The 25,675-nt window shown below is 39.1% G+C and overlaps 2 protein-coding genes across 2 annotated transcripts; one reads left to right on the plus strand and one right to left on the minus strand.

Moving 5' to 3' along the window:
* Positions 1-19,018: 19,018 nt before the first annotated feature.
* Positions 19,019-19,738, plus strand: LOC112183846 (RING finger protein 150). The gene has a single exon (XM_024322168.1). The coding sequence runs from the start codon at positions 19,019-19,021 to the stop codon at positions 19,736-19,738; it is 720 nt and encodes a 239-aa protein (XP_024177936.1).
* Positions 19,739-20,303: 565 nt separating this feature from the next.
* Positions 20,304-21,331, minus strand: LOC121051190. Its single transcript, XM_040513296.1, has 4 exons — positions 21,323-21,331; positions 21,102-21,158; positions 20,933-21,029; positions 20,304-20,831 (listed from the first exon to the last, which is right to left on the minus strand). The coding sequence occupies exons 1-4, from the start codon at positions 21,329-21,331 to the stop codon at positions 20,323-20,325; spliced, it is 672 nt and encodes a 223-aa protein (XP_040369230.1). The 3' UTR covers positions 20,304-20,322.
* Between the last annotated feature and the right edge of the window lie 4,344 nt (positions 21,332-25,675).

The raw sequence follows: 25,675 nt of genomic DNA on the forward strand, positions 1-25,675 counted from the left end.
GACAAACATGAAAAAAGTTGGAGGAGATGGGAGGTCATGCATTCAGCTATTTGTCTTTCCTCACCCTCAATGTAATTTTTTTTTCTTTGAAAGGAAAGACGACAAATTTTATTAATGAAAACTAATTGTTACAAAGGATTTCAATCAAGTGTCGGAGGAACATCCCCACTCCAAGAAACTTGCAAACCCGAAATAAGAGCACTATTAGCTAGCCTATGAGCAATCTTATTAGATTCCCTATAAACATGACAAAAAGAAAGAACCCGCCAAAGAGGTTAAAGCCAAAGAGATATCACCAATAACTCTCCCAATCACCGAAGTATCCTCACCCTCTGCTTGAATAGACTGGACCAACTGTAAGCCATCAGTATCAAAGTAATAGGTCACAAATAAAACTCTAAATTAAGCTATCTTGCAAGCCAAACGACTAGCCAAAGCCTCCACCATATAAGGAGAAGTCACATTATCACAGTGACAACAAGCACCAGCTACAAAATCAGTCTTAATGTACGCTTTTGGTAACATAAACTTCAAAATGATGTCTCTGAATATTTTAACAGCATTTCACTTCACATTGCGTTTAAAAGACGCTTAAGGTATAATTCTTAAAATACTGAGTCAGATTGACAATCTAAACTAGCAATACATTAACTTCAAGGTTATTGGATCTAAATATTTTATCCAATTATAAGCAAGACCTAACCAGTGATTATTTTAGCCACATATAACTGTATAAGTGCAAAGCTAATGGATATGTATAGTCATATAGATAAAATGCTTTCCCTGTTTTAGGTGGAGTGAGTTTCTCACTTGCTTAATTAAGCCTTAAATGTGGTGAGGAGACAGAATGGAAGAGAAGAAGATCTAACCCTCAAATTAACTATACAAGTTAGCTAGCTACGCCATGGAAATTAATTTTGAAATCTAGAAATGAATGGATGGATTAGGTTTCATGTTAAGTTAATTACTAGAATAAAACATGTGCTAGGAGATTGATCGTTCAGTACGTCAGCCGGCCTTTCTGTCCAGTCGTGGTTATCAAGAAGATGATATATATATATATATATATATATATATATGCAGTGCATGCTTCTTGTTCTTGTTAGGCTGCTGCTGCTGCTGCTGCTGCTGTAGTTGTGTTTAGTTGGTAGTTAACTTGTGTGGAGTTTCGTGAATTCGTGATCATCGATCTCCAGCTCTAGGTATTTTATACTCGTACATAGTTTTTTGTTGTCATCTCGTGATCCATCGTGGAAATGTGGAATTATTTAATATCCGAGAGAGAGAGAGAGAGAGAGAAGGTGGGTCTGGGTGGGTGGGTGAGTGGACATGGAAGCACGCGTTGCCGGTGCTCGGAGGAGCAGCCGTATGGGGCGGTGGGTCCATTGGGTTTGCTAACCGAAAAAGCCTGCAGACTTGAAGAGTGATCAGCCACAAGGCCCCTTGCGCTGTTTCTTTGGTCCCTCCTCGATCGGACCCACGACTTCCACTTGATTCCATGCCGGAGGTAGGTTTTGATTTTTCAAAAACCATTAATCAGCTAGCAATTGATTCATTGATTGGTAGCTAACTAGCTATAAACCCTAAACTTCTCTCCATTGAGAAGTATTGAATAACGAACAATCTAGGGTGATTGACAGTTTCACATGGGGGTGAAAAGTTTTTAACACTACTATAATTTGGTGTATATGTGTTTTGATCGATCGATCATTACCGGACAGTGAGGCGAGTATAACATTTTGACACAATTTGTTTATAAGGATGATATACATTGTTAATTTATTTTCTTAAGACATGTTATTTAATAGACTGGTATCAAAGTCTTGGATTAATGATGAAATTTTTGCATGGTTCTCTGCTAGTCAACAATCGTAATCATAATCGTAATCGTAATCGTAATCGTGTTAGCATATTTAATACTCAAGAGTGTGTCCCAAATTTCAAGATTTGACATTTAAAATGAATGGTTGTCATGTCATTGTCGAGTGGATTCTTAACCAACTTCGTCATGTCAAACCAATTCTTTTTTTTATCGAGATCACACAGTTCATCAAAAGTTTTCTAGGCCCATAAACTAATCTGTGCTGGAGGGTCATGTCAAAACGCTTCCTCTCTCTGACCACCAAGAATATATTGGGATATAACTCCAATAAGCGTCGGCGAGATTTGAACTCAAGTGTGGAGCTTCCACACCTAGATGTTCTTACCAACTCGACCACATGTGATGGTTATGTCAAGCCAATCCTAACTCTAGTTTGTATTTCTCTTAAATAAGAATAGTCATTTCAAATAGTATTAATGATTTTCCATGAGGTTCTGTCTTCTAAATAAAAATTATAATCACGTTTCAAAATTTAGTGATGACTATTGCAAATATATATGCACCAGCTTCTACGACATTCTATCACGGAATGGTTTTCCGTTTTCAATTTAATTGATTATATAGGATTATAACTTTAGGGTGGTTCTATTCAAACCTCCCAATTTGCTATTTGGACCTCTTTCATTTTTTGCACAATTTAAAAACCAATTTTACCCCTCTACAAATATATATTAAAAAAATAAAATAAAAAACTGCATCTACATCGTGGATCTGCAACTCCTCTCTTACATCTTACAGTTCTCTCTCCAATTATATCCCTATCCACAAAATTTAGAAAGTTAAAATTCAAACTTTGAACTAACTACTGCATCTTATTTATTTGAAATCACCATCTAATCAAAGATTAAGAAGAGGAAGAAACACGTTTTGATCAAAAAACTGGAAAACAGAAAAAGAAAAACATGTATGATATGATCTAAGCAGTAGACATCTCTCTTTCTCTCCAACTCTCTATTGTAATCCTCTCTCTATTTTCCTTTCCCTCTTCCTCACTATTCCTTCATGTCTTTCTTCTCATTCCCTCTCTCTCTTCTCATACCCATCTCCTAATTGGTTGTCACTGGCTCCTGGAGTTTGAGACATCTTCATTGCTTCATCTCAAGTTTATTATTAGATTCTATAAATTATATATTGGATGATATTTGAAATCTTTGAATTTAAATTTATGCAATTTCAACGTCAATATGTCTTTGAAATCAAAAAACAAAAACAGGGTCAAGACTTACTTTCACTTGCTTTTCTCTCAACCCAAAAAGGATTGACCAAGATTCATCAAACCTAGCTGGGCTATCAAGAATTATAAGGTTCTTTAAATTGTTCAAATGGAAATCCAACTTCAACTGCATCAAGTAATGCCAAATTGTTTGAAGAAGAACACAAAATGGGGTTTGAAATTGAGGGTTCAAATTATTTGATAGTAATTACCAAAAACAGAGAAATCCTTAATCTTAAAAGAAAATTTTTTGTTTTTTTTTTTTGGGTGTGCTCCCAGTTGATCATGAAAACTAACTGGAGTTTGGAGGTGCAAATTTTTCTTTTCCTTTATTATTGGAACATCGCATATATAACAGAGGTGTAAATAGATAAAACTAGGGGTAAATCAGGAAGTTTAGTGGCAAAAAAAATGAAGAGAGGTCCAAATAGTAAATTGGGAGGTCTGAATAGACCCACCCATAACTTTATTCAATAGATTGTAGGAACATATTCGTTTTTGGTGCTCTATCCTTCTTTAACATTGCACTCTGAAGATATTTTTAATGAGATTTAATTTCTTTTGACAAGATTTTAAGGAAGCTAAAGCACGGTGTGAGGTGTGGGGCCTGGTTTGAGGTTGGGTGGCGTGGTTGAGGCGGCATGGCCAGTGTGGTTTTGAGTCGCAAGCGGTACGGTGTGATCGTGGGGCGGGGATTGAGGCGGTGTGGGTTGCGGCGGCATACTGCGGACGGAGAGTGGCTTGGCTGGTTTGTACGATGGGGAGGCTGGTGCAGGTGGATTGGTCCAGATCAAGCTGATTGGGCCTTTGGCGGACCTTGTTTTTGATGGCTGTCCTCTACATGGGCTTTGAGTTTTTGGGCTAGGGTTTACCTTAGTCCAGTAGCTTCTAATTTGGGCTAGGGTTTAGGCTCTTGGCCCAATCCTATGTTTTTAGTTTGTCTAAATTCAATAATTTCCTTGTATTAGGAACCTAGATCTCTAGCGCCTTCGGCGTAGTACCAATGGAGGATCTCCGCTATCTCTACAATCTGAAATGTATAATGAGTAGGTCTATTGCTACGTACCATTGTGGGTACTACCACTACCTCCTTGTCTGTTTATGTCCTTAAATGACAGCGGTAGAGTATGTAACGGCCTATTCTGGCTTGTGTTGAATAAACTATTTCGCCCTTGGGGCTTGATTAAAAAAAAAAAGGAAGCTAAAGCACTTATTTTTTGTTACGCCCTGAATTTCGAATAAAGAAATTTAAATTTGAAACCTGATAACTCAACAACTCGCCTAAAATAATTATAATTTTTTTCATTTAATCTAAGCAACAAAACACACCGAGCCCATAAAATTACCCTTTCATGATCAAGTAAAATAATCACAAAATGTTTCTTTTCAAAACTCAACATCCTTACCTCTTAAGGATAAAACATGTCACCACAGTGACAAAATCATATTAATTGTATTGACATTTGTGGACTCGGTGTGATTTGTTGCTGGGATTAAATGAAAAAAATTTATAAGTATTTTGAGCGAGTTGTTAAATTATCACGTTTCGAATTTAAATTTTTTTTATTCAAAATTCAGGGCGTGACATTTTTGCAGCCTTATATTAATGTACCCTTGAACTTCTAATGAATTACCTTTCTACACCAAATTTTTCTTGAAGCTTATAGATCAAGGGTGCAAGTAGGGGATGCAGAGATGGTGAAGACAAATTATGTAGGGTGTTGTTATGACACACTTTTTTTTTTAATTCATTTTTATTATATAAATTATCCGACATACCCAATCATTGTTTAGAAAAATTATTTCTTAAAATACATGTAAAGCTGTGTAAATACCATTTAAGTTGTGTCAATAACAACACCGATTATGTATAGAAACAGACACATATACTCTATGAGTGTTGACTAAAGACGCCAAAGAAACACATCATACACAAATGTTTATGTCTTTGGTGAAGACAAAAGTTAAATGTGCTAATTAAGATGCAAATTTTTCTACACGATCATCATCTCTTCTCCTTTTGTTTCCTAATTTCTACTCTAGCTAACTTTTTCCTCAAAGTTATTATGCATACTAGAAAGTAGCACATGTGAATATATATAAATATGTTTGCTTACTTTAGTTTCGTGTAGTTGTATAGGGGATTAGATGATGAAGATTCTTCTTGAGACGTGGGCATGTCATGGTTTTCATGTTAATTATTCCTCATCTAGATTAAGTAGTACTGTCACGACCCTCTGTCAATGCAAATTATTGGTTCTCCGTTCTATTATATATCACGGGCTGTATTATAAGACTAAAGTGTCAAAGAATTATAAAACTGTACAGCAATAATTTCACTTAGCCATATTCCGGGAACCAAACACAAACAATCTTGTAAAATAATTACAAATGCTAATGATGATGTATTGAAGTATAATGTTAAATTAACTACGACGTTTTTGTTTCGTTGGTTTACCGTAGAAAGCAGTTCGTGATTTGTGTAGTTAGTGGTGATACCTGCATGGAGCTCTCTGATGCATATAGTTTCTGTTCTTAGGAGCTCTGCGAACTTATTACTGTTGCCAAAAAGAAAAATTAAAAGAAGAATGAATTAATTATTGATGCTTAACTATATAATGAACGAATGTCTGAGACGATTATCTTTATTGGCTCTCATATTTTAAAGAGTCATTCTATTTTTGTGTGCAACAGTCTGACGTATATACTAAACAAAAGATCGATAAAAAAAATATATATATATATACTAAACAAAAGGTTAAACGCTTAATTATGTCGATTATGTAGAACTTCTACCATAATGCATTTCAACGTGGAAATTTACTACTAATTAGTTCTTAGACTCATTGACATAAAATGACACAAATAAAAAAAAAATTGATTGTGAAGGTAGAAAACTAGTTTGTTGCAAGCAAAGGTAGGTACTTATTATGAAGATGAAAAAATGGTAGAAATGGACAGAAACCAACAAAATAAGAAATATTTTGAGTGTTTTGATTTTTTTTTTTTTAAAAAGAAATTGTACTAGATTGAGCATATCATCATATGAGATATTTACATCAGATAACTATTTTAGATAGCTATTGTAACCATCCTCAACCATACTTGAAATGTAACATAAGCTAGCACGTTCTAACTAATAATTAAAAGAGTTGCCTAGTAACATTCCTATGAATATGAGTATAAATAATTAACTAAATGAAAGAAGTAGAAAAATGTTCTCACTTCTGTAATTAATAAAAGACCGTACCCTAACTCTACCGACCAATCTGGAGAATCACCATTCAGGTCATGAACGACTGTTTCTCACTTGATTATAATGTGGTGAAGAGAGATTGGAAGAGAAGAAGATGTAATCCAATTAACTACAAGCTGGGCCAAGGAAATTAATTTTGAAATCTATAACGATGGATTAGGTTTCATGTTAAGTCAATTACTAAAATAAAACAAGTGAAATGTGATTGATCGTCAGAACGTCAGCCGGCCTTTCTGTCCGGTCGTGGTTATCAAGAAGATGATATATATAAGTTAACATGCGGTGCATGCTTCTTGCTCCATTTTCACTTTAGTAATTCGGACGAAACAAGGACGGAGCATAGTTAAAGTCTAACCGGGCTGCAGCCCATGCAGCAACTCCCAGCTGCAGCCCATGCAGCAACTCCCATCCAATCAAATTAATACATGTATACATCATGCCAGTCAACAAGTGCTTTAATTTTATATCATCAATTGTCGTATTCTAGAAGATGGACGCCCACCGAATTGCAAGCATAAAAGCAAAGGCGAAATATGTCTTTAGTCCATTGCTTTTTGCAAGCCTCCATTGGAAAATCAAGTCAAAAATTTCCTTTTCTTATATTGTTTTTATTTTTTAAGGATTGCACTCATACTTGTAATTCTTATCGTACATTCACTTGTCTACAATCTACTTTTGTTTTTTGAAGATCGAAGCATTACTTACAATCCTTGTCATACATATATAGTTGTTTGCGAACAATATTTATTCATTGATGATTGATCTATTTTTTACGAAGTTTATTGAAATTTTTGTTATGATTAAACATCATATATATGATTGTTCCCCAACATAAGTTAGACCGGTCTGAACAACTTACCTCCTCATGGCATGAAGCTTGATTTATATAAGGTGTCACCAAGGCCCTTGCAAGGTAGGAATCGTTGTGCCAGATTGACATTAAATTCTTGGATGTCAACCGTTTACCTATCTCTTACAGAGAAAGGCTTCCAGGAGCTTTCTCACATTAGGCCAGCATGATGGGGCACCACAAGCCCAATTCCATGTTGGCATGGCCCTACCGTTCATATTTGTGTTTCGTATCTCAGTCTCATATTGGACATGAGTCATTACGGATGAACAAATTTATAACTATCATCGCTCCGACTCTCTTAGAACCTCTTTAGTTGTCTCTAGAGACAATGCTGATATCTCGGAGTAATATTATCATATCCGGAAACAATAGCCCCGCTCCCGCCGGCAGGCTCATATGTAGGATTGGGTGTAGTGATCAATTATGCCTTGTATTGTTCCAGTGTACTTCACGGACAAAGTATACATGGACTTTCTACATATGACTATTAAATGACATCATAATGTTGATCGACCAGACAAAAACTCTCTTTTCCATCAACCAAGCTCTTCAGTCCCAATTGCTGGCAATTCCCAAACAAAGAAAGGTGCCATTAATCATCAACGGTATCAATGATACTAAAGTGGTGCAATTCAAAAGCCTCCGTAGGTAATTTCTCAGCCATATCTACATATACCAAAACGTTACTGGTCCTTTAACACTCAAACTCAGAGTCCTCCAAACTCATCTTGATTCTTGAACTAAACTCACACTGTCGTCTTTAATCACTGAATTAAACCCTCAATCAACTACTCAAGATTTCAGCGCCTCCCTCACAAAATCAAAGAGACCCTGAGTCTGCTTCACAGCCGACGTCGAGCACAACGCCAAACATGCAGAACAAGAGCACCGTCGTCTTTGGCGCAGAACTTGGATTATCCTCGGCTGCTTCACGATTGACTCAAAATCCATCCCCCATGGAATCACCATTCCAACCACAACAAAGCCTGCCACATCGCAATTCTCCTGCGTCAACTTCTCAATTTTCGACAATTTCACAAACACAGCTCTGTTTAAACCCTGCTCTCTTCAACACTCCCCAGAATGAACAAGACACTGGGAACCCAGAATATATTGCCCAACAATCATGTGCGTGCACTGGCCCGCGTGACTACTAATGAGAAACTCTCAGAATATATAAAACCCAGGCTCAAAACGCTAGAAAGGATGTTACTACACCTGCCAGAGCTTTCAAATTCCACCCATTCTACTTTTCAGTGGGTATTACCTTTCCATTCTTTGATTTTCAGCGTGAATATTTATCCTTCTACAATTAAGCACCATGCCAGTGGACTCCAGAGAGCTATAGGCTTGTTCTAGCCTTCGAGAGATTGGAACAATTGGTACAATATTGGCATGGGACTTAATGAATTCAGAGCCTTATTTCGTGTAACTTGTCAAACCACTCTTCTACAATACTTGCCCTTTCATGCTACTGGAAAATGGACTCTTCACCCATTCGTGGAGGCCGTTAAATCGGACAGAGATTGGAGCCTTGATGTGGTTATCGTGTCTGGCAGATGGGAGGACCCTAACGACCAGTTCCCAGTTTCAATCGATTGGAGAGACATGAGAAAAATGAAGACGCTCTAAACAAAGTGGATGTGGTTTGTGTCGATTTGATTAACGCGTTTTATTCTATTCCGGAGAAGTTTCGAGCTCTAGAATGGGTTATTTATTAACCCTCTTCATGACAAAGCATAGAAGTTGGGTAATTCCCTTTCAGAATATAGGGAATAATCCAATTGTTGCCAATAGCAATGAATTAAAGGATATTTATGATGAATATACGGTGTCTCTGGGGAAGAAGTCCAAGGCGAAGAAAGCCGAAGGCAATGCAGGCATCGATCACGTACGTCTGAGGGGGTTAGGGAGAAACATCCAAAGAGAAACGCTGAAGCTCAAACCTCGGGTCAAGCAGCTAAGAAATCAAAAGGAGATCCCGGACATAACTCTGCTAGCCGGAGAACCAAACACGGGTACTTATCTCAACTCTGCAGCAATATCTTTTGTCTCTTGGGCACAACATGAAACAGGCGATTTTAGTTTTGACCGCCTCCCAGCATATTTCTCACTTCAACTTAATTTCTCCTTGCAGGAACTCGATGTCAAAGCATAACTTCTTGAGCAGAGAATTGAAATCCCCATAGAAATTATGGAAATTCACTCACTTAATACAAAGAGTTTCTTAAAACACTAATTAAAAAAAACAAACAAAGTGCAGGAAAAATCAGTTTTAAAAGCATCTTATCGGGAAGAACAAACTAAAGCCAATGCAGTACCGTAGAATTTCCTCAATGCAGTAAAGAGAAATAAAACGTTACAGGCTTACAGCAGACATCGGCAACTCAGATAAAAGGGATAGAGAATACATCGTACATAGCCAACTGAGTAAAAGAATTCCGTCTCCGATGAATGATGATGTAGCCGGGGCAAGTATATATGTTTGTCAAACGAGGCAACCCTTCTTGGGCTTTTCCCGATTTCACTCGATATGCTTCAGATTGCCATGAATTTGCAATTAGGTATTTACAATGTAAGTGAAAAGAAACAAAGGGAAAGTAAATATCTTGAAGATCACTCCAAAGAAGAAAATAAATGCATCTTGATAAGGATTTACCCTAATCTTTCTCCTACACTATCTAGAACTAGCAAGGTATTATATACATAAATATCCTTAAGGCATTATATACTATGCCCTAACGCTCGAGTCCTTTCTCCCTAACTCTTTAGTTCTTCAAGCATGACATCAATTATGGAGAGACACTACTATCGTAGCGATATTCTGGCACATGAGATTGCACCCATGTATATGAACTTGTCCCACCTTAGCAATGAGCACGTCGATGTGCTTCCAATCCTAGTTAGGTTGTACAAATCAATCGAAAGCACGCTAATTTCAGACGATGCTGATGCTGGAGTTATTCATGAAGAAATAACAACTGAACTCGAAGCTAAGAAACTCATAAGAGTACCCCGTGCAGATACCAATTTGTGTTCAATGCTGGTGATTGAGGTACTCAACGACATGAATGTCCCCGAAGATGAGCAGGAAACAATTCTTGGAAAAGTGAATCAGGCGTGCCCCAGAGATCATCATGAGCTTCCTGTTACTGTTATGGTGGATATATATGAGGTGACTTTGCAACGCCGGCGCAGAATGAGCCGTATCCCTGCAACTAGATTTCGTTGATGGAGCTATGTAAGTCTGAATTCAACAAGCTAGCTAGGGCATGTGAGGTTGACGGATCAAATGATATCTACACACATATGCTTAAAGAACAATTTTTAGGTTCACCGCTAGGGTGAACGAGCATATTCACCCCCGTTGTCGATTAACATATTTTTACTTAATAAATTTATAATCTAACGGTCTATATCCTAAATCATCCTTTAAAGATCATCTCTGTAAAAAATAAATCGAATTGGATATCGTTTAATTATCTAATTGAATCAAACAAATGGATGGTTCTAACAACACTTACTACTATTATGATAAACCGTCCATATATTTTATAGAATTTAATAACTAAAAAGTCTTCAATTTGATTGATTTTTTACAGAGCTAATCTTTGTATTACATTATACAACATGAATGGTTAGATTAGAAAATTATAAAATTATTATGCATTAATCGCAAGAGATGGTGAACATACTCATTCACCCCAGGGGTGAACCTAAGAATTGTTCCTTAAATAAAACTACCGTTCCTTAGTAATTTTCTTGGAATTCTTCCTTCAATTAATTTTTGTAACAAACGAAAGAACTTCTTTCGTTTAATTATCTTGATGATTTTTTTTTTGTTGTTGTTGGGGTAAGAACTCTTCATGATGCATGCCAATGCTAATTTATTCTGGTACTGTTTGTGATCGTTAACATTAAGGTCGATTATATACAAGCTGCTAGTAGATTGACAGGATGCATGTTTAATTTTTTAGAGGACCTTCAGATATTCCCTCATGGGTCATAGTGCTGATTATTTTTTAAGAAATTAATAACATTGGGACCTCATCATCAAATATTTTTGAAGAAATTAATAACGTGCATATTGTTGTAGAGAAACTGAAATTGAGAGAAATTCGCTGTGTATTCTTATTGATAATAGGGGCCTCTTTATATAGAGGATTACAATGCATAGAATCTCAATCATACAAGAAAAGTAATTCTACATTGATTAGGATTCTAGATCATTCTAATTAAATCCTATTACCACTAGGTCAAGTAACCTAGAGTTTGGGCTAAACACAAATTAGGTTTTCCTTCAACACTCCCCCTTGTGTTGCCCAAACGCGGTGCTTCTCTCGTTGCCTCGTTAAAAACCTTGCCGAGTAACAAAAACCCAGTGAGACAAAAATAACCTCGGTCGAAGGGGAAAAAGAGCACAACACACCCTTCACGATTCGAGACGAACATGTAAACATCTCCCCCTGATGTCTGCACCTCCCCCTGATGACTACGATCATGGGAGTTCAGATAATTTCCGCAAGCCAATTCTTGCCACATGTTTCTCGAACGTGGAATTGGGCAATGACTTAGTAAACAAGTCTGCCTCACTGTCCTCCGATTGAACCTAGTTCACTTTGATCTCGAGGAGTGTCTGTTGTTGCTGATCATGCTTGGTGTTGTAGCTTTTGATGTAGTCTTGCCTCATTTGTTCAAAACAAGTAGCATTATCCTAAATGCTCGTAGGCTCATCTGTGGTAGACTTCAAACCACAATTGTTCGAACATGCGTAATTATGGATCCAATCCATATACATTCACGAACCACTTCGTGAAGAGCAATGATCTCTGCATTGTTCGAAGATATAGCGACTAGGGTCTATTATGTAGACCTCCAAGATGTCACGGTCTTTTCCCATGGTGAACACTTAACCGGATTGGGAATGACCATTGTGTGGGTCAGAGAGATACCCAACATCAGCAAAACCTTCCAAAACACATGTCGTTTTGGGATGGGGATAGAGAACGCAGGCCAGCGTTGGCGGCGTTTCTGGTGTGTGATGGGTCCGAATCCATCATCTCTTTGTAGGGATAGAACAAGCCCATATCATTCATACATCTCAAGTATCGAAAGATATCTTTTACACCAATCCAATGGCGTCGCGTTGGCGCAGAGCTATATCTAGCTAACAAGTTCATGGTAAATGAGATGTCCGGTCTTGTGCATTGAGCTAAGTACAATAATGCGCCTATTGTACTTAACTAGGGCATTTCTGCCCCTAGCGCATCTTCGTCATCATCCTTCGAACGAAGAGGATCCTTTTCAGGATCAAGACTACGGACGATCATGGGGGTGCTTGAAGGCTTGACCTTGTCAAAATGCCTAAGCATCTATCGATACGATGCTCAAGTTCCAAACCGAGACATAATCGTGTTCTCCCAAAATCCTTCATCTCATACTCGGATTTCAAGTGTTCAGCGGTTTCCCTTAACTCTTTAAGGGCTTCTAATGAAGATCATGTCCAACATGAACCGCAATAGAATCCAAAACTTTTCATAGAAACGCGTGGGCATATCCCTTCCCAATCAAGTAGTCACTTTAGTGAGCGTTTCAACCTCTTTGTAAACGCGCTCCGTGGTCTAGAGCCACTTGACTTGGATAAATGAAGTTCACCATGAACCTTCATGTATATTCCGTATCTAGATCCCTATAGAGATACGTAGTGACCATATTTGTAAGCTGCATGTTTAGTTATTCGGAAACTACCAAACTGACAAGGTAGTGGAGTGCAGTGACATCCATTACGAGAGAATATGTCTCATCGTAGTCGATTCCAGGGCGTTTTGTGAGAAGCCTTGCGCCATAAGGCGAGATTACCATCTCTTTTTCTCACTACGCTTTCTAACGAAGACCCCATTAGTCAACAGGTTTTATATTAGGAGGTGTTGGCATCTCTAGCTCGAAAACCTTCCTCTTCGTTAGAGAATCCATCTTATCCAGGATCGCATCTTTCCATTTAGGCCAAATTTCTCTACGTTGGCATTCATTCATCAACGGAGCGTGGTTCGATATCATCTAACTCAAAGACTCATGCGCAACAAAATACGCAACTACATCATCAATTCTGATGGAGTTTCTATCCCACGTCTCATGTATACTAGTGTAAGTTTCATAGAGCTCTATATTCTCAGGAATAGGTTCTAACGTTGAGGCGTCCCCCAACGATAACCGTAACCCGGAAGATTCTCATGAGACGGATTTTGAGTGTCGATGATTCAAGGATTGGTTTGTGCCAATGTATCCTTCGAACCCACGGGCCTCCCACGCATCCTAGCTGGGGCCATGGCCTGTAACGCCAGAGTGCCACTCTCTTTGGCGTTGGCGCCATACCCACCTCCGTGTGCGGTGGCGCTACGTCCTTTCGTAGGGACGTCCTTCCTTGCAGGTTTGTTTGCAGCATATTTGTGTGATCTCGTCACTTTAACAGGGATCGAGATGAGACATAGTGGGGACAGGCCACGACAATTCCTGTCGTTCCTGTTGAACATCTGTGTTCTTATCTCCCCCGAACGACGGGAAGACTGTCTCATCAAAGTGACAACCCGCTAATCTAGCGGTAAAGAGATCGCCTTGCAAGGGCATTAAGTGGCGGACGATTGTTGGAGTCTCAAATCCAACGTAGTTGCCCATTCGTCTGTAAGGACCCATCATAGAGCGCTGTGGCGGCGCAATTGGCACAAAAATGGCTCACTCAAATGTGCGTAAGTACAAAAGACGTGTACCCAGTCACTAGCTGTAACGCATAGGTACATTGAGTGGCATTAGGTCGTAGACGAATTAGCATAGCTGCATGCGATATTGCATCACCCCAAGCGGATGTAAGAAGATTGGTGCGCATTACCAATGTTCAGACTACCATCGTAGTCGTTTCCGTGAGACCATTTGGGTGTGTTCAGGGGAATATAATGTCCAACATTAGTCCCAATGCAATAACCATCGAAAGTCTTCGATGTAAACTCTCTAGCATAGTCAAATCCAATTGACTAAATAGGATGATTTGGGGAGTGAGCCCATTGTTGTATGATATGTGCTAGGAGTGTAGCATAAGCAGCATTACAAGTGGACAATGGCACAACACGTGACCAGTGTGTTTGCGTGTCAACCAACATCATGAGATATTTAAACGTCCGCAAGTTGGTTGAATCAATCCACAAAATCCCTACGGATTCTTTGTAAGAACAGAATGAGTAATGTCATATCCTTTGCATAGGACGGTCTCAGTCCTAATTTCCCTAAGGAACAGGCTTAGTAAAAGATGTCCGTGTGAAGTCTTTTTGTAGACGGATCATCATATCATGACCAGGATGACCTATCCTGTCGTGACAAAGCCAATATGTGTCTAAGTCTAAGAGATCTTCTCTCATAACTTTATTGGATTTAATAGCTCGAATAGTGACATAAAGTCCACTAGAGCGACACATAAACTTCTCTAAGATGCGTCTTTGTTCGCAATCATTAGAGGTAATGCAAAGGAACTCATTTCCGTTCTCTACATGCATTTTCGCATGGAATTCGTTGGCTATTCATAGGGTACTATTTGCCCCAAGAGCGTAGAGAGTTTCTGTGACAACTGTAATCAAGGTGCCATTTGGCAAGTGGAACTTGGGCTATTCCATGTCCTTGAATTAATACTGATGGCCCAGCCATCGTAGTCACAAAGTCATATGCTCAGAATCAAAATTGAGTCATAATGAAAAGAACTCGAAATTTTATTCATAAGCCAACGGAATACATCATTGTTTCTATGATCAAAGAAAATCTAATCCAATAAAAAGTAATATGGCAATCGCCTACAACTCTTGGAAAATAAAAAGACTTAATCAAAATCGCCAGTTTCTGGGTCTTGATCCTTGTAGTCTTCCACCCTTAGATCTAGATCGCCATCTTGATCTTCTTGTGCCATGTAATTTGCTTCCCTTGCTTCACGATACGTCTTGTATGCGTTTGCAACATTCTGGGGTGCGGTACATGATTTGGCCCAATGTTCAGTTGATCCACATCGAAAACAAACATCATTATGGTCAGGCTCCCTTGATCGAGGCGCCATTGGGGCGCGATTTGGACGACCTATCCTCTTGGTGGCGTTACCACCATGGTCGGAGGCTCCGCCTCTCTCTCTCTCTTCACACGTTGACCTCCACGGTTCCGTGCACGCCTCTCTTGGCGATTTCCTTCCTCTTTAGGGCGAATATATGGACCAGAATGTCCAGAATTGTCCCTATCCTTAGGGTTTCGCTCCTTGCGTCCTCCATTGGGGGCGCGACTATAGTTAGACTCCGGAATAGGCTTAGTTCCCACGGGTCTAGCATTATAGTTCTTCACAAGGATATTATCGTGCTTTTCAGCTACGTTCATGGCGCCAATGAGCTCATGAAACCTTGTGATACGTCCTGCATTTACATCAATCCGATAATTCTTTGAAATCATCAGTGCAGAGACGGGGAAGGTAGAGAGAGTCTTCTCGATCAACATCGTATCAATTATGGCTTGGCCACAAAACTCCATCAGAGACTTGATACGAAGAGCTTCCGAGTTATAATCAAGCACAGACTTGAAATCACAAAAGCGGAGGCTATGCCATCGCACTTCTAAATCAGGAAGCAGGGAGTCACGAACGTTGCCAAATCGCTGCTCAAGTTCTACCCATAGCTTTCTTGGGTCTTCCTCGTTGAGGTATTCATTTTGGAGCGCGTCATTCATGTGCCTTGTCATGAGAATTATGGCTTTAGCTTGTTTTGCTTCGAAAGCAGTAGCTTGCTCAATGGAGAGCACGTTCTGACCAGGCTCTTGGATGGCTCCCAGAAGTCCATCAGCCTTAAGATGTTGGCGCACATCTTGGACCCACCTATGGTATCCTGCGCCAGTTGTTTCTAGTGGAACGAAGTTCAACTTGTTCAGGTTACTCATCCTGAAAAACAACACAAGATTAGGGTTAGTTTCTGAGCGAAAAGGCTACCACGAAAAACTATTAAATCTCTGAGCGTAGTCGCTTCCAAGAATTAGGAATTTTCTGAGCGTAGTCGCTTCTAAGAAAATCCAATTCCAAGAGGGATTTTGGATTAGATCGAAACAACGATATATGTGGTCGATCGTTTTCTTCTCAACAAACTCTAAGTTTGGAGGACTCTACAAGCTCCAAGCTTGGAGTGAGCACGAACCCCCACAGTTCGGCTATTGGTCTCCCCTATGAAGAAGAAAGGGGGTAGAAGAAGGGATGTTGGAAGTCCCCGAGAAAAGAAGAAGAAATTGAAATAAAACTTCAAAAACGGGAACTTTTAGAAAAGTTTACTTTAAAAGATGGTCGGAAAAGTCGTCGCCGGAAAGTTACTGTAGCTGCCGGAAAAGTCACTGGAAGTGGCCGGAAAAGTGGCCGGAAAGTGGCCGGAAAAGTGTTGACCGGTCGTTGACGTGGCAGGTCCGGCGCTGACGTGGCAGATCTGTTTGCGGCTTGGCGTCTTGGTAGCTCGGCGGCTTGGCGGCTTGGGCTTCAAGTTGCTGGGCCAAGAGCATAGGCTTCTGGGGCTTGAGCTGATCGCAGCTGGGCCTAGGGTTGACCGAAAGTGGGTTCGGTTGACTGAAGCACAGATAGAAGATGCAGGCGGTGGTTCAGCGGCTCCGGTGGTTCAGGCGGCCGGTTCACGAGGTTCTAGGCCGGTTCCGATCATGATTTTTTGTCTCCGGTGATTTGAGATGCTGCTGCAGCTGCTGGTGAATTTTGGTGGCAGTTGACAGGGAGGAAAGCTTCGAACCGGGGAGAGAGGGTATGGATATTTCTGGGGGCCGGTTCGGATATTTTCCGGCCGGTTCTGGGGTCTTCGTCGCCGGTTCTGGGCTCCTGGGGGTGAGAGCTTCAAGGTGGGAGGCGGAGGTTCCGGGGGTTTGGAGGCTACGAATATTAGGTATCAGGGTTAGTGCTTCGTGCTGATAACGTGTTGTAGAGAAACTGAAATTGAGAGAAATTCGCTGTGTATTCTCATTGATAATAGGGGCCTCTTTATATAGAGGATTACAATGCATAGAATCTCAATCATATAAGGAAAGTAATTCTACATTGATTAGGATTCTAGATCCTTCTAATTAAATTCTATTACCACTAGGTCAAGTAACCTAGAGTTTGGGCTAAACACAAATTAGGTTTTCCTTCAACACATATTAAGAATACTTTTAAATCCTACAAAAACAAACAAAATATATATATAACTTTGCTCAGGTGCGGATATCCGCACCTAAGAAAAAAAGGTACGGATTTCCAGTTTTGATCCACTTTTCGATCATATTTTTACATCTTAACCGTTCAGTTTTTAGGTACTAATGTACAGATAACCTCTGCAAAATTTCAGCCAAATTGGTGATCGTTAAGGCATTAAAAACTGCAATTTACACGAACGAACCGAATCTGCCGAACCGGAACCTTTCGTGTACATTGTTGTAAATTGCAGTTTTGGATGCCTTAACGATCACCAATTTGGCTGAAATTTTGCAGAGGTGATCTATACATTAGGACCTAAAAACTGAACGGTTAAGATGTGAAAATATGATCAAAAAGTGGGTCAAAACCTAAAATCCGTACCTAAGAAAAACTGCGGACGTCCGCGGTGGAGAAGCACTGTATATATATATATTGTTACATTACATTATAGTGCTAAAATATCTTTTCAACCCAAATTTTTTTTTTTGAATCAAGGCAAAAGTCAATATATTGATCACAAATCAGAATGAGCATGACATACCCTCATGCTACCAATTAGGGGTAGGCAAGAAGTTGTGCTAGTACCCACAATGGTACGTAGAAACTATGACACTCATTTGACATTAAATACATTGAAATAACATGAATCTTCATTCGGTACTACTCTAGAAGATTAGCTAAAAGCACAACAAAGTGCATAGCTCTTTAACAAAAAGAGAATTATTGAAAATAGACTATCTATTAACCCAGGGCTCCCAAAACAAAAGGAGTTAAAAGCTAAATATAAGCCCAAAGCCCAAAGAACGGCTAAAACCCTAGACCCAACACACTTGGTCCAACCTAGACCCTTCTCCTCCTTATGCAAAGAAGCCACACCCCGACCACCGCTGCCGCCACAATCAGCTGCAGGCAAACCCGCCACCTGCAACTCACCGCAAGTCGATCAACGCCGCCATGAATCAAGGACACCAAGAAGACTCGCGAAGCCACATCGAGAAAAACCCGACCCCACTCATGCCTTGAATCGGTGCTCATGGCTGCCCCGCCATAGAGCAATCTGGGAAAACCACGCCAAACCAAACCTGTCAAATCCACAGGCACAACAATCCAAAGGATCAAGTACTATATTTCGTTCATCACCTGTCCGGCAGCATCACGATGTTGGTGAAGTGACATCGGATCACCACCGGATGAGAACGAGGTTGCAGAAGTCGGCGGCTTCTTTAAGGTTTTCTCTAGAGAGAGAGAGAGAGAGAGAGAGAGAGAGAGAGAGAGAGAGAGAGAGAGAGAGAGAGAGAGAGAGAGAGAGCTCCAATTTTTTTCAAGGGAAAAATTTATTTAATCCTTCTTTCTATAGAAAGCACTAATTAAGGAGGAGTTAATTAAGGAAAAGTACAGTGGTGGACTTTCGGAAATTATAATCTCGTGTTAGTTTGTTACCAATAGTTTCTGACGGAGTAGAAATCATTATTTCAGTTGGAATCGAAATCCTTCTCCAACTCGGTTTAGGTCCACTTATGTGGAGTGTGTATATATATATAAACCACCCTCATTCAATTATCTAATTATTGCTAAGCTCAAGCATGTTAGTCGAAAATTACTATATCAGTCGTGTACGACAAACTAGGCAACCCTTGATCAACAATATTCAGTCCCAACTTCCACAAGACGCAGTTCTACCCATCAAATTCAAACTCTACAACTTATCAATAAGCGGTTGGGACTCGGAAGATAATGATGTCCCAATGATAGTTATTCCAAATCCAAAAGTTTTAAGAGCTCAAGAAACCATTACAGAGGTCTCTCGTGCCGAGCTATTGTCTGATAGGAGTGCATCCACCGTGCTCATGTATGAGGTTCTTTCGCGGATGGATGTCCCAGAAGATGAGCGAACAGTCATCATAGAAAACATATTTCAGGTGCTCGAATCGGCCAATACCATGCTGCCTATCTGTGTGGACATCAAACGTGTTACTTGCCGACTTCAATATATGAGGGATCGATCCGATCAGATGATTCCGAGGGTTACAAATGAATCCATGGATACATATGAGGTCAGGCCTATTCCTGCAGCTAAATCATTCATTAAAGATTTGGAGAGAGTGGGCCTTGATGATTCGGAAGATGTAAAAGAGTCGTGTGTTATTTGTATGGAGTGTTTTGAGGGTGGCGTTCAAGCTATTCGCCTGCCATGTTCACACATTTTCCATGAAAATTGCAGTGTCCAGTGGCTAATGACCAGTCACTTGTGTCCTTTGTGCCGATACCCAATGCCTTGTGAAGAAGATTTGCTTGGACATTGATATTTTTGTATAGGTTATAAATCGCTGTTATCTTCCATCAAAGAATACTGCAAATCAAAATCAATATATATCCATTGATCGCTGGTTTGCTCTTACTTCCTAGCTTTCTTGTAATAAATTTAGGGGGGTGTATTGTATTTGGATTTGTGTGGAGTTTTTTTAAATGATAGACTTTTTCAAAAGTCCATGGATTCTATAAAAAGTTCATAGACTTTTATTGATTTTTTAAAAACCATTGACTTTTACTGATTTTTAGCACAGATTTTTACTGATTTGTAAAAATCTACAGACTTTATATGAATGACTTATGTAGATTTCACAATACTTATAAAAAAGAAAAACCAAGCTAGTTTATTAGTCAGAGAATAAAATACGATGCCATAGCTATGTTAACTAATGACCATTAGCGTAGGAATCAGAGAAGCTCAAATAATGTCATGAAACAAACATATAAGAAAATAAAGGAAAAGCCTCCAAATATAATCAACCAAACCAAAAGATATCCAAAAAAGAGAAGGAAAAAAAAAACACATTGATGAAGTTTCATGCCAAATAAGCAGACGTCTTTGAAATAATGATATGATTTATTCTTCTCCCTCATTTTCACTTTCTTGATTGTCATTGTTTTCATTGTTGGCATTTGGTTGGGCATCTGTCCACATATGAGTAGCAATACTCATTCTCCATTCATTAGCATTCTCTCTTTGCTGATCTTGGGTTTGAAAATCATCCCATTCAAAATTATCTTCGTGATTGTCTATCGGATCTTCTTCTGGTTCAGGAGGAAATTCATCTGAACGACATTCCTGTCGAAGAAAATTGTGCAGTCCTGCACAAGCCAAAACTAGTTCTGCTTGTGTCTTATATAAAAATGGTGGTGCTGATTTGAAGATTGTGAAACGCGACTTAAATATTCCAAATATTCTCTCAATTACGTTCCTCAAGGAAGCATGGCGAAGATTGAATAACTCAATTGCATTGACAGGATGATTTCCTTCACCACCAAAATCTTTGAGGTGATATCGAGTACCTCGAAATGGAGCTAGGAACCGACGTCGATTTGGGAATCCGCAGTCCCCTAAGTAATATTTACCTAATAATAAAAAACATGTGCAATTAGTATGTTATATATATGTTATATGATATAAATTGTAATAAGTACTCTGAATTTTTTTTATGCACGTAAAACTATACCTGGTGGCACTTTGAGTCCATTTCGTCTAGAAATCGCATCATTCAACACTTTTGAATCATGAGCGGAACCCTCCCATCCACTAATCACATATATGAACTGTAAATCAAAGTTACAAGCTGCTAATACATTTTGTGATATCTTCCCATGGCGATTTTGATATCTGCTTACCTCACGTCCAACTACCGTTGCAGGAATATGCGTGCCATCTATAGCTCCGACACAATCCTAAAATAATGAAAAAAGAAAATAAATAACCTGACATAATTTTATCAGCCATTGCCGACTTTAGTGGTGGCCAACATTGGCTTCAAATTGAAGGGTTAAAGCAAAATTTGAATGAAAATTAATAACTCTGTATAGATTCACCCAAAGCTTGAACCAAATCGCACCTCTGACATTACTATCATTTTAAGAAAGTTGACATGAGATTGTCAACATAAGTCCCATCTCAATGCAGGGTAAAATCACACACACTATTAGGTATAGAAAAGAAGTTCTGGCATGAAGGAAAAAAAAAAAAAAACCACCCACCGTTTGGCTAATCTACCCGAACTTAAGAGCCACAAGGGCAAAGCAGTAGCAAAAAAAAAGAGAACCATGCCATATAGGACAGCAACAAATACAAAAGAAACAGAAAACCTAGCGAGAAAAACAAAGAAGAAGAAACATACGCAGCAAACAAGCGACGACAATAGCAATAACCGCAATAGTATGCAGGACTATGATCGAACCGTAAAAGCATTAGGCATATACATTATTTGGCTTTGTTTTAGGAGTTGATGATAATATTAGGGTTCCAAGCATCACAATTGAAAAAAAAAAAAAAATCAAATTCAACAACAACAATGAACATGTTAGGTATTAGAGGTTGATATCACAAAATAATAGAGAAAAGAAAAAAGAAATCATGAAAGAGAGATGATGGAGGACCAACCTTGAACGCGCAGAGAGAAGAACTTTGACAGACTTTTCCACGCTCAAAATCTTTGCTCTGGTGGCTGGAAAAATATTGGAATTTGGTATTTATACTTAACACTACAAAGTCCATGATTTTCCATGATTTTCTAATTCCGTATGTATGAATGATATTTTGAATACCCCTAAACTTCTATTCATTTTTAAAAGTCCTAATTGAATACCCCTAAACTTTGGTGGAATTCATAAAGATTTTTTAAAATCCTAATTGAATACACCCAGACTTTTATGGACTGTTAAAAGTCTCTATTGAATACACCCAGACTTTTAAATTCCATGGATTTCTTTAAAAGTGCCAGTAATTCCATATACAATACACCCCCCTTAGTATTCTTCTGTTTGTTATGTATTCTACTTATTTTACTAGCCATAAGGACCAAGGAGGACTTCATGAGGGATGTAATTCAACTTAAAATCTACTGTTCCGATCAAAAGTATTTTTCCATTACCAGATTTCCCCTAATGTTTCATTGATGCTACTATGTGTGTGTGTGTATTGTAGCCAATGTGTGTCAACAAGCGAACACTTGTTTTGGACTTTTCCAAAATCGATCCACTCAATGTGATTTGAATCGAATTTGCAATTAGGCAATATATGTATTTTTTTTTTTTTTTGAATCAAAGGGAGTGTCAATCCATTAAATGTAAAGTAAGGAACATTAATTACAAATCACTCGAATAGCCGGGCTGCGATATTGAGCCATGAATGAAAAACCTAAAGCAGAGCCCTAGACTAATCAAACGTAATGTAACCTTAGAAATAAGGTTCCAAGTACCACAGTAAGTCAGTAACCTGACACTATCAGGTAGGCCTCCGAACGCACTCAAGATTCTTCCCCAATATTATTCACGAACCCAGAGAGCTCAATGAAAAAAACAAAAAAGACTAGCTTAAAAACCTAGGCCCAGTTTGGTATTGCATTTTCGGGCTAATTTCTGCTTCTTCTTTTTTTTTCACCATTTTCATCTTATTAGCTGTTTGGTAAACATTTTAATCTTGCGTTTTTTTTACCAACTGCGGCCCGAAACCGCAAAAACAAAAAGCAGGTGCTAGCATGCTTTTTTTCATTTGCGTTTGTCGAACGCGTAGCGGAGAAGCGGTCCCTTTAATGAAATTTTCAACATTCCCGAAACACCCTGACTAGATTTCTCAAATGACGCATTATGTCCCTTTCTTCTAGCTCCGTCTTTCTTCTCCTATGTTCTTTTCCCTGCACTCCTCTCTCTCTCTCGATGGACATTTTAGTTCTTTTTTCATTGTGCTGGGATAAGAATCACATGGGCTAGGTATGTCTAATCTAATCTATTGTTAATTTCTATTCAATTTATTCTTTTTCGTTCTTCCCCTCTTTTCAAACAAGGTGAGGCATTTGCCTGGAAAGTTTTCTAATCATATATAGTTGCAGCTGGGTTCTACTTTGTTTGATGTTCACATTGATTGTTGTGCTTCTAATGAGGTTTTTAGTGTGGATATAAATTTTTGGGTGAAGAATTAAGCATTGATTTTCCATATAACTAACATACTTTTGTTGAAGGAAAATCAGTTTTGTGTGCCTATTCAAACTAGGAGTAGTTACATAATTGTAATAGGAGACAATGTTATAGAATTCCTAGTCCTATTCAGAATAGTTTTCCTTGTATCATTAGAACATGTACTTTGTAATCCCTATATATAGAGCTCCTATTCTCAATAATGAAATACAATTCTCTCATCAATCTCTCTCGAATTCTCTTTTACTTAAACACGTTATCAACACGAGCCCTAACCTTGAGATCAAAAATCCAAAACCAGAAAATTCTTCAACATCACCTTTTCCACCGTTGCACCTAGCCCGAGCTAGCCTAGCCTCTGCTGCCCACTTGGGCGCCCCTGCGCTGCACGCTGTCCCTGCAGCCCTTACGCACCCGTGTGCCTCCTACTCCCCTGCAACATTGCCGCACGCCTGCTGCCCCTGCAGCACAGCAGGATGCTCTTTCCTGTGCACATCAGCCTGCTTGCAAGCCCCGAAACGTCTTGATAGGGACCTCAGATCAAAATCCTCCCTTCATCAAAGTTTTTCATCTCTATCTCTTCTATCTGACCTCTGAATCTCAGCCTTATCGGAGTTTTTTTGAGACCTGTACACCAATCGAAGTGAAGGCTGTTCAGAGGCAAATCTGCTCCAAATTTCAACAAAAATCCTTGAAAACCGTCGCTGCCACCTTCAAGCATCACTGCAGCAGCTCCTAGCCCACCCTAGCCTCATCTGCGTGCTTGCCCCTGCAGCGCTACGGGCCCCTGCGCACGCATCCGTCGGCCAGCTCCTCGGCTTACCTCGGCCAAACCTGTATATGCCACACAACAGGGATTGAAAGATAGTTTGCAATCCCCGACCCAGGATCAATAGCACGCCTGCATCAACACACGTGTGTATTGAGAATTTCAAGTTCCGAAATTCATGAGTAAGTTTTCACAAGTAAGTTGTTCCCGTTTTTGAAATTTAAATTTACTTTTCTTCGGGGACTTACAAAATCCCTTCTTCTACATCCCACTTTTCTGTAACGTGGGTTCGATTTGCTAAAAGAGGAATCGTGGGAATTCACACTACATACGAACTAAGAGCGTTCGTGATCTTCGGACTAAGAGCGTTCGTGAGCATCGATTTTTACGAACTAAGAGCGTTCGTGATCTTCGGACTAAGAGCGTCCGTGAGCATCGATTTTTACGAACTAAGAGCGTTCGTAAGTATAAAAATTTGACCATATAAACGTCATTGGTTTCAATCCAAATCCAAAAAATTTGGAAACTATGAACAAAGACAGTGGTTATAACTCTTTCTCACTAGGGGTACTCAAGAGTAATTGTGATATCTAGGAAAGGTTTGAACTGAGAGAACGGTTTTAAAAGTGAGCAACGCTTCACCAAAATCTTGCCTTACCTTATCTGGTCACAACCAAATTAGAATTACCAAACTGATTGAGTAACTACTGCTTGTCTAAGTTTGATTATCCACTAGGCCAAAAAAGCTAATAGACAACGGGCCAAAATCATTGTGTGATTTGGACGATCTCCATTGTGTGATGAAAAATGGCACAACGGTGGAAAGCCGTTGTATGAAACACAAACAGTCAACGATTTGTTTGTTATCAACGTTGTGTCTTCCCTTGGCAGATGCCAGGAACAGCTGCTGCGCAGCCATGCTATGGGCGGCAAGTGCATACTTCAGACAACAAAACTTATTTTCAAATTGTTGTTGGTTAAGCTCGTCAGACAACATGCCTTTGAATTTTACTGTTGTGTGATTGCTCTTCCCACTTCAGTTTGTAGACTATAACTGTTGTATGATTTAGTTTCACACAACTAAATTTTAGTGTGTTATAAGAAGTCTGTTGTGTGAATTGTTGCTTGATTATTATGTAATCTGAATTTTGTATAATTAATACTCCATTGTTATCTAAATAATAGTATCGATCTATATTAGAAAGCAATCTGAATGCAATTCATCAATTCAAGTACTCCAATCCATACATTAAAGCATCAAATGTACCATAAACATAGTATTTCTCAATCATTCATACATTAAAACACAAGAACAACATTGAGAATAATATTACTAAAGGCTGAACAACTACTCTTCCTTGAACCTATTCCTCACTTCATCCAAGCTTTCAATATCCTTGTAAGCACAGACAAATTGAAAACAGGTAGATCGTCTGTCTGGACCGTTCTGAGGCAATTATGGTCTGTATTATTATCAAACTTGAGATGGCAGGTAGGTAACGGCATG

This window comes from Rosa chinensis, chromosome 2, assembly GCF_002994745.2.
Source record: "Rosa chinensis cultivar Old Blush chromosome 2, RchiOBHm-V2, whole genome shotgun sequence".
Classification (NCBI taxonomy): Eukaryota; Viridiplantae; Streptophyta; class Magnoliopsida; order Rosales; family Rosaceae; genus Rosa; species Rosa chinensis.

Bases quoted from the DNA above. Each gene is read 5' to 3' on its own strand.
- LOC112183846 (XM_024322168.1), top strand. From the start codon at position 19,019: ATGTTAGTCGAAAATTACTATATCAGTCGTGTACGACAAACTAGGCAA.
- LOC121051190 (XM_040513296.1), bottom strand. The intron at 21,030-21,101 runs GTAAGCAGATAT...TTTGATTTACAG, and splicing joins CAACGGTAGTTGGACGTGAG to TTCATATATGTGATTAGTGG. The intron at 20,832-20,932 runs GTATAGTTTTAC...TTTTATTATTAG, and splicing joins TGGACTCAAAGTGCCACCAG to GTAAATATTACTTAGGGGAC.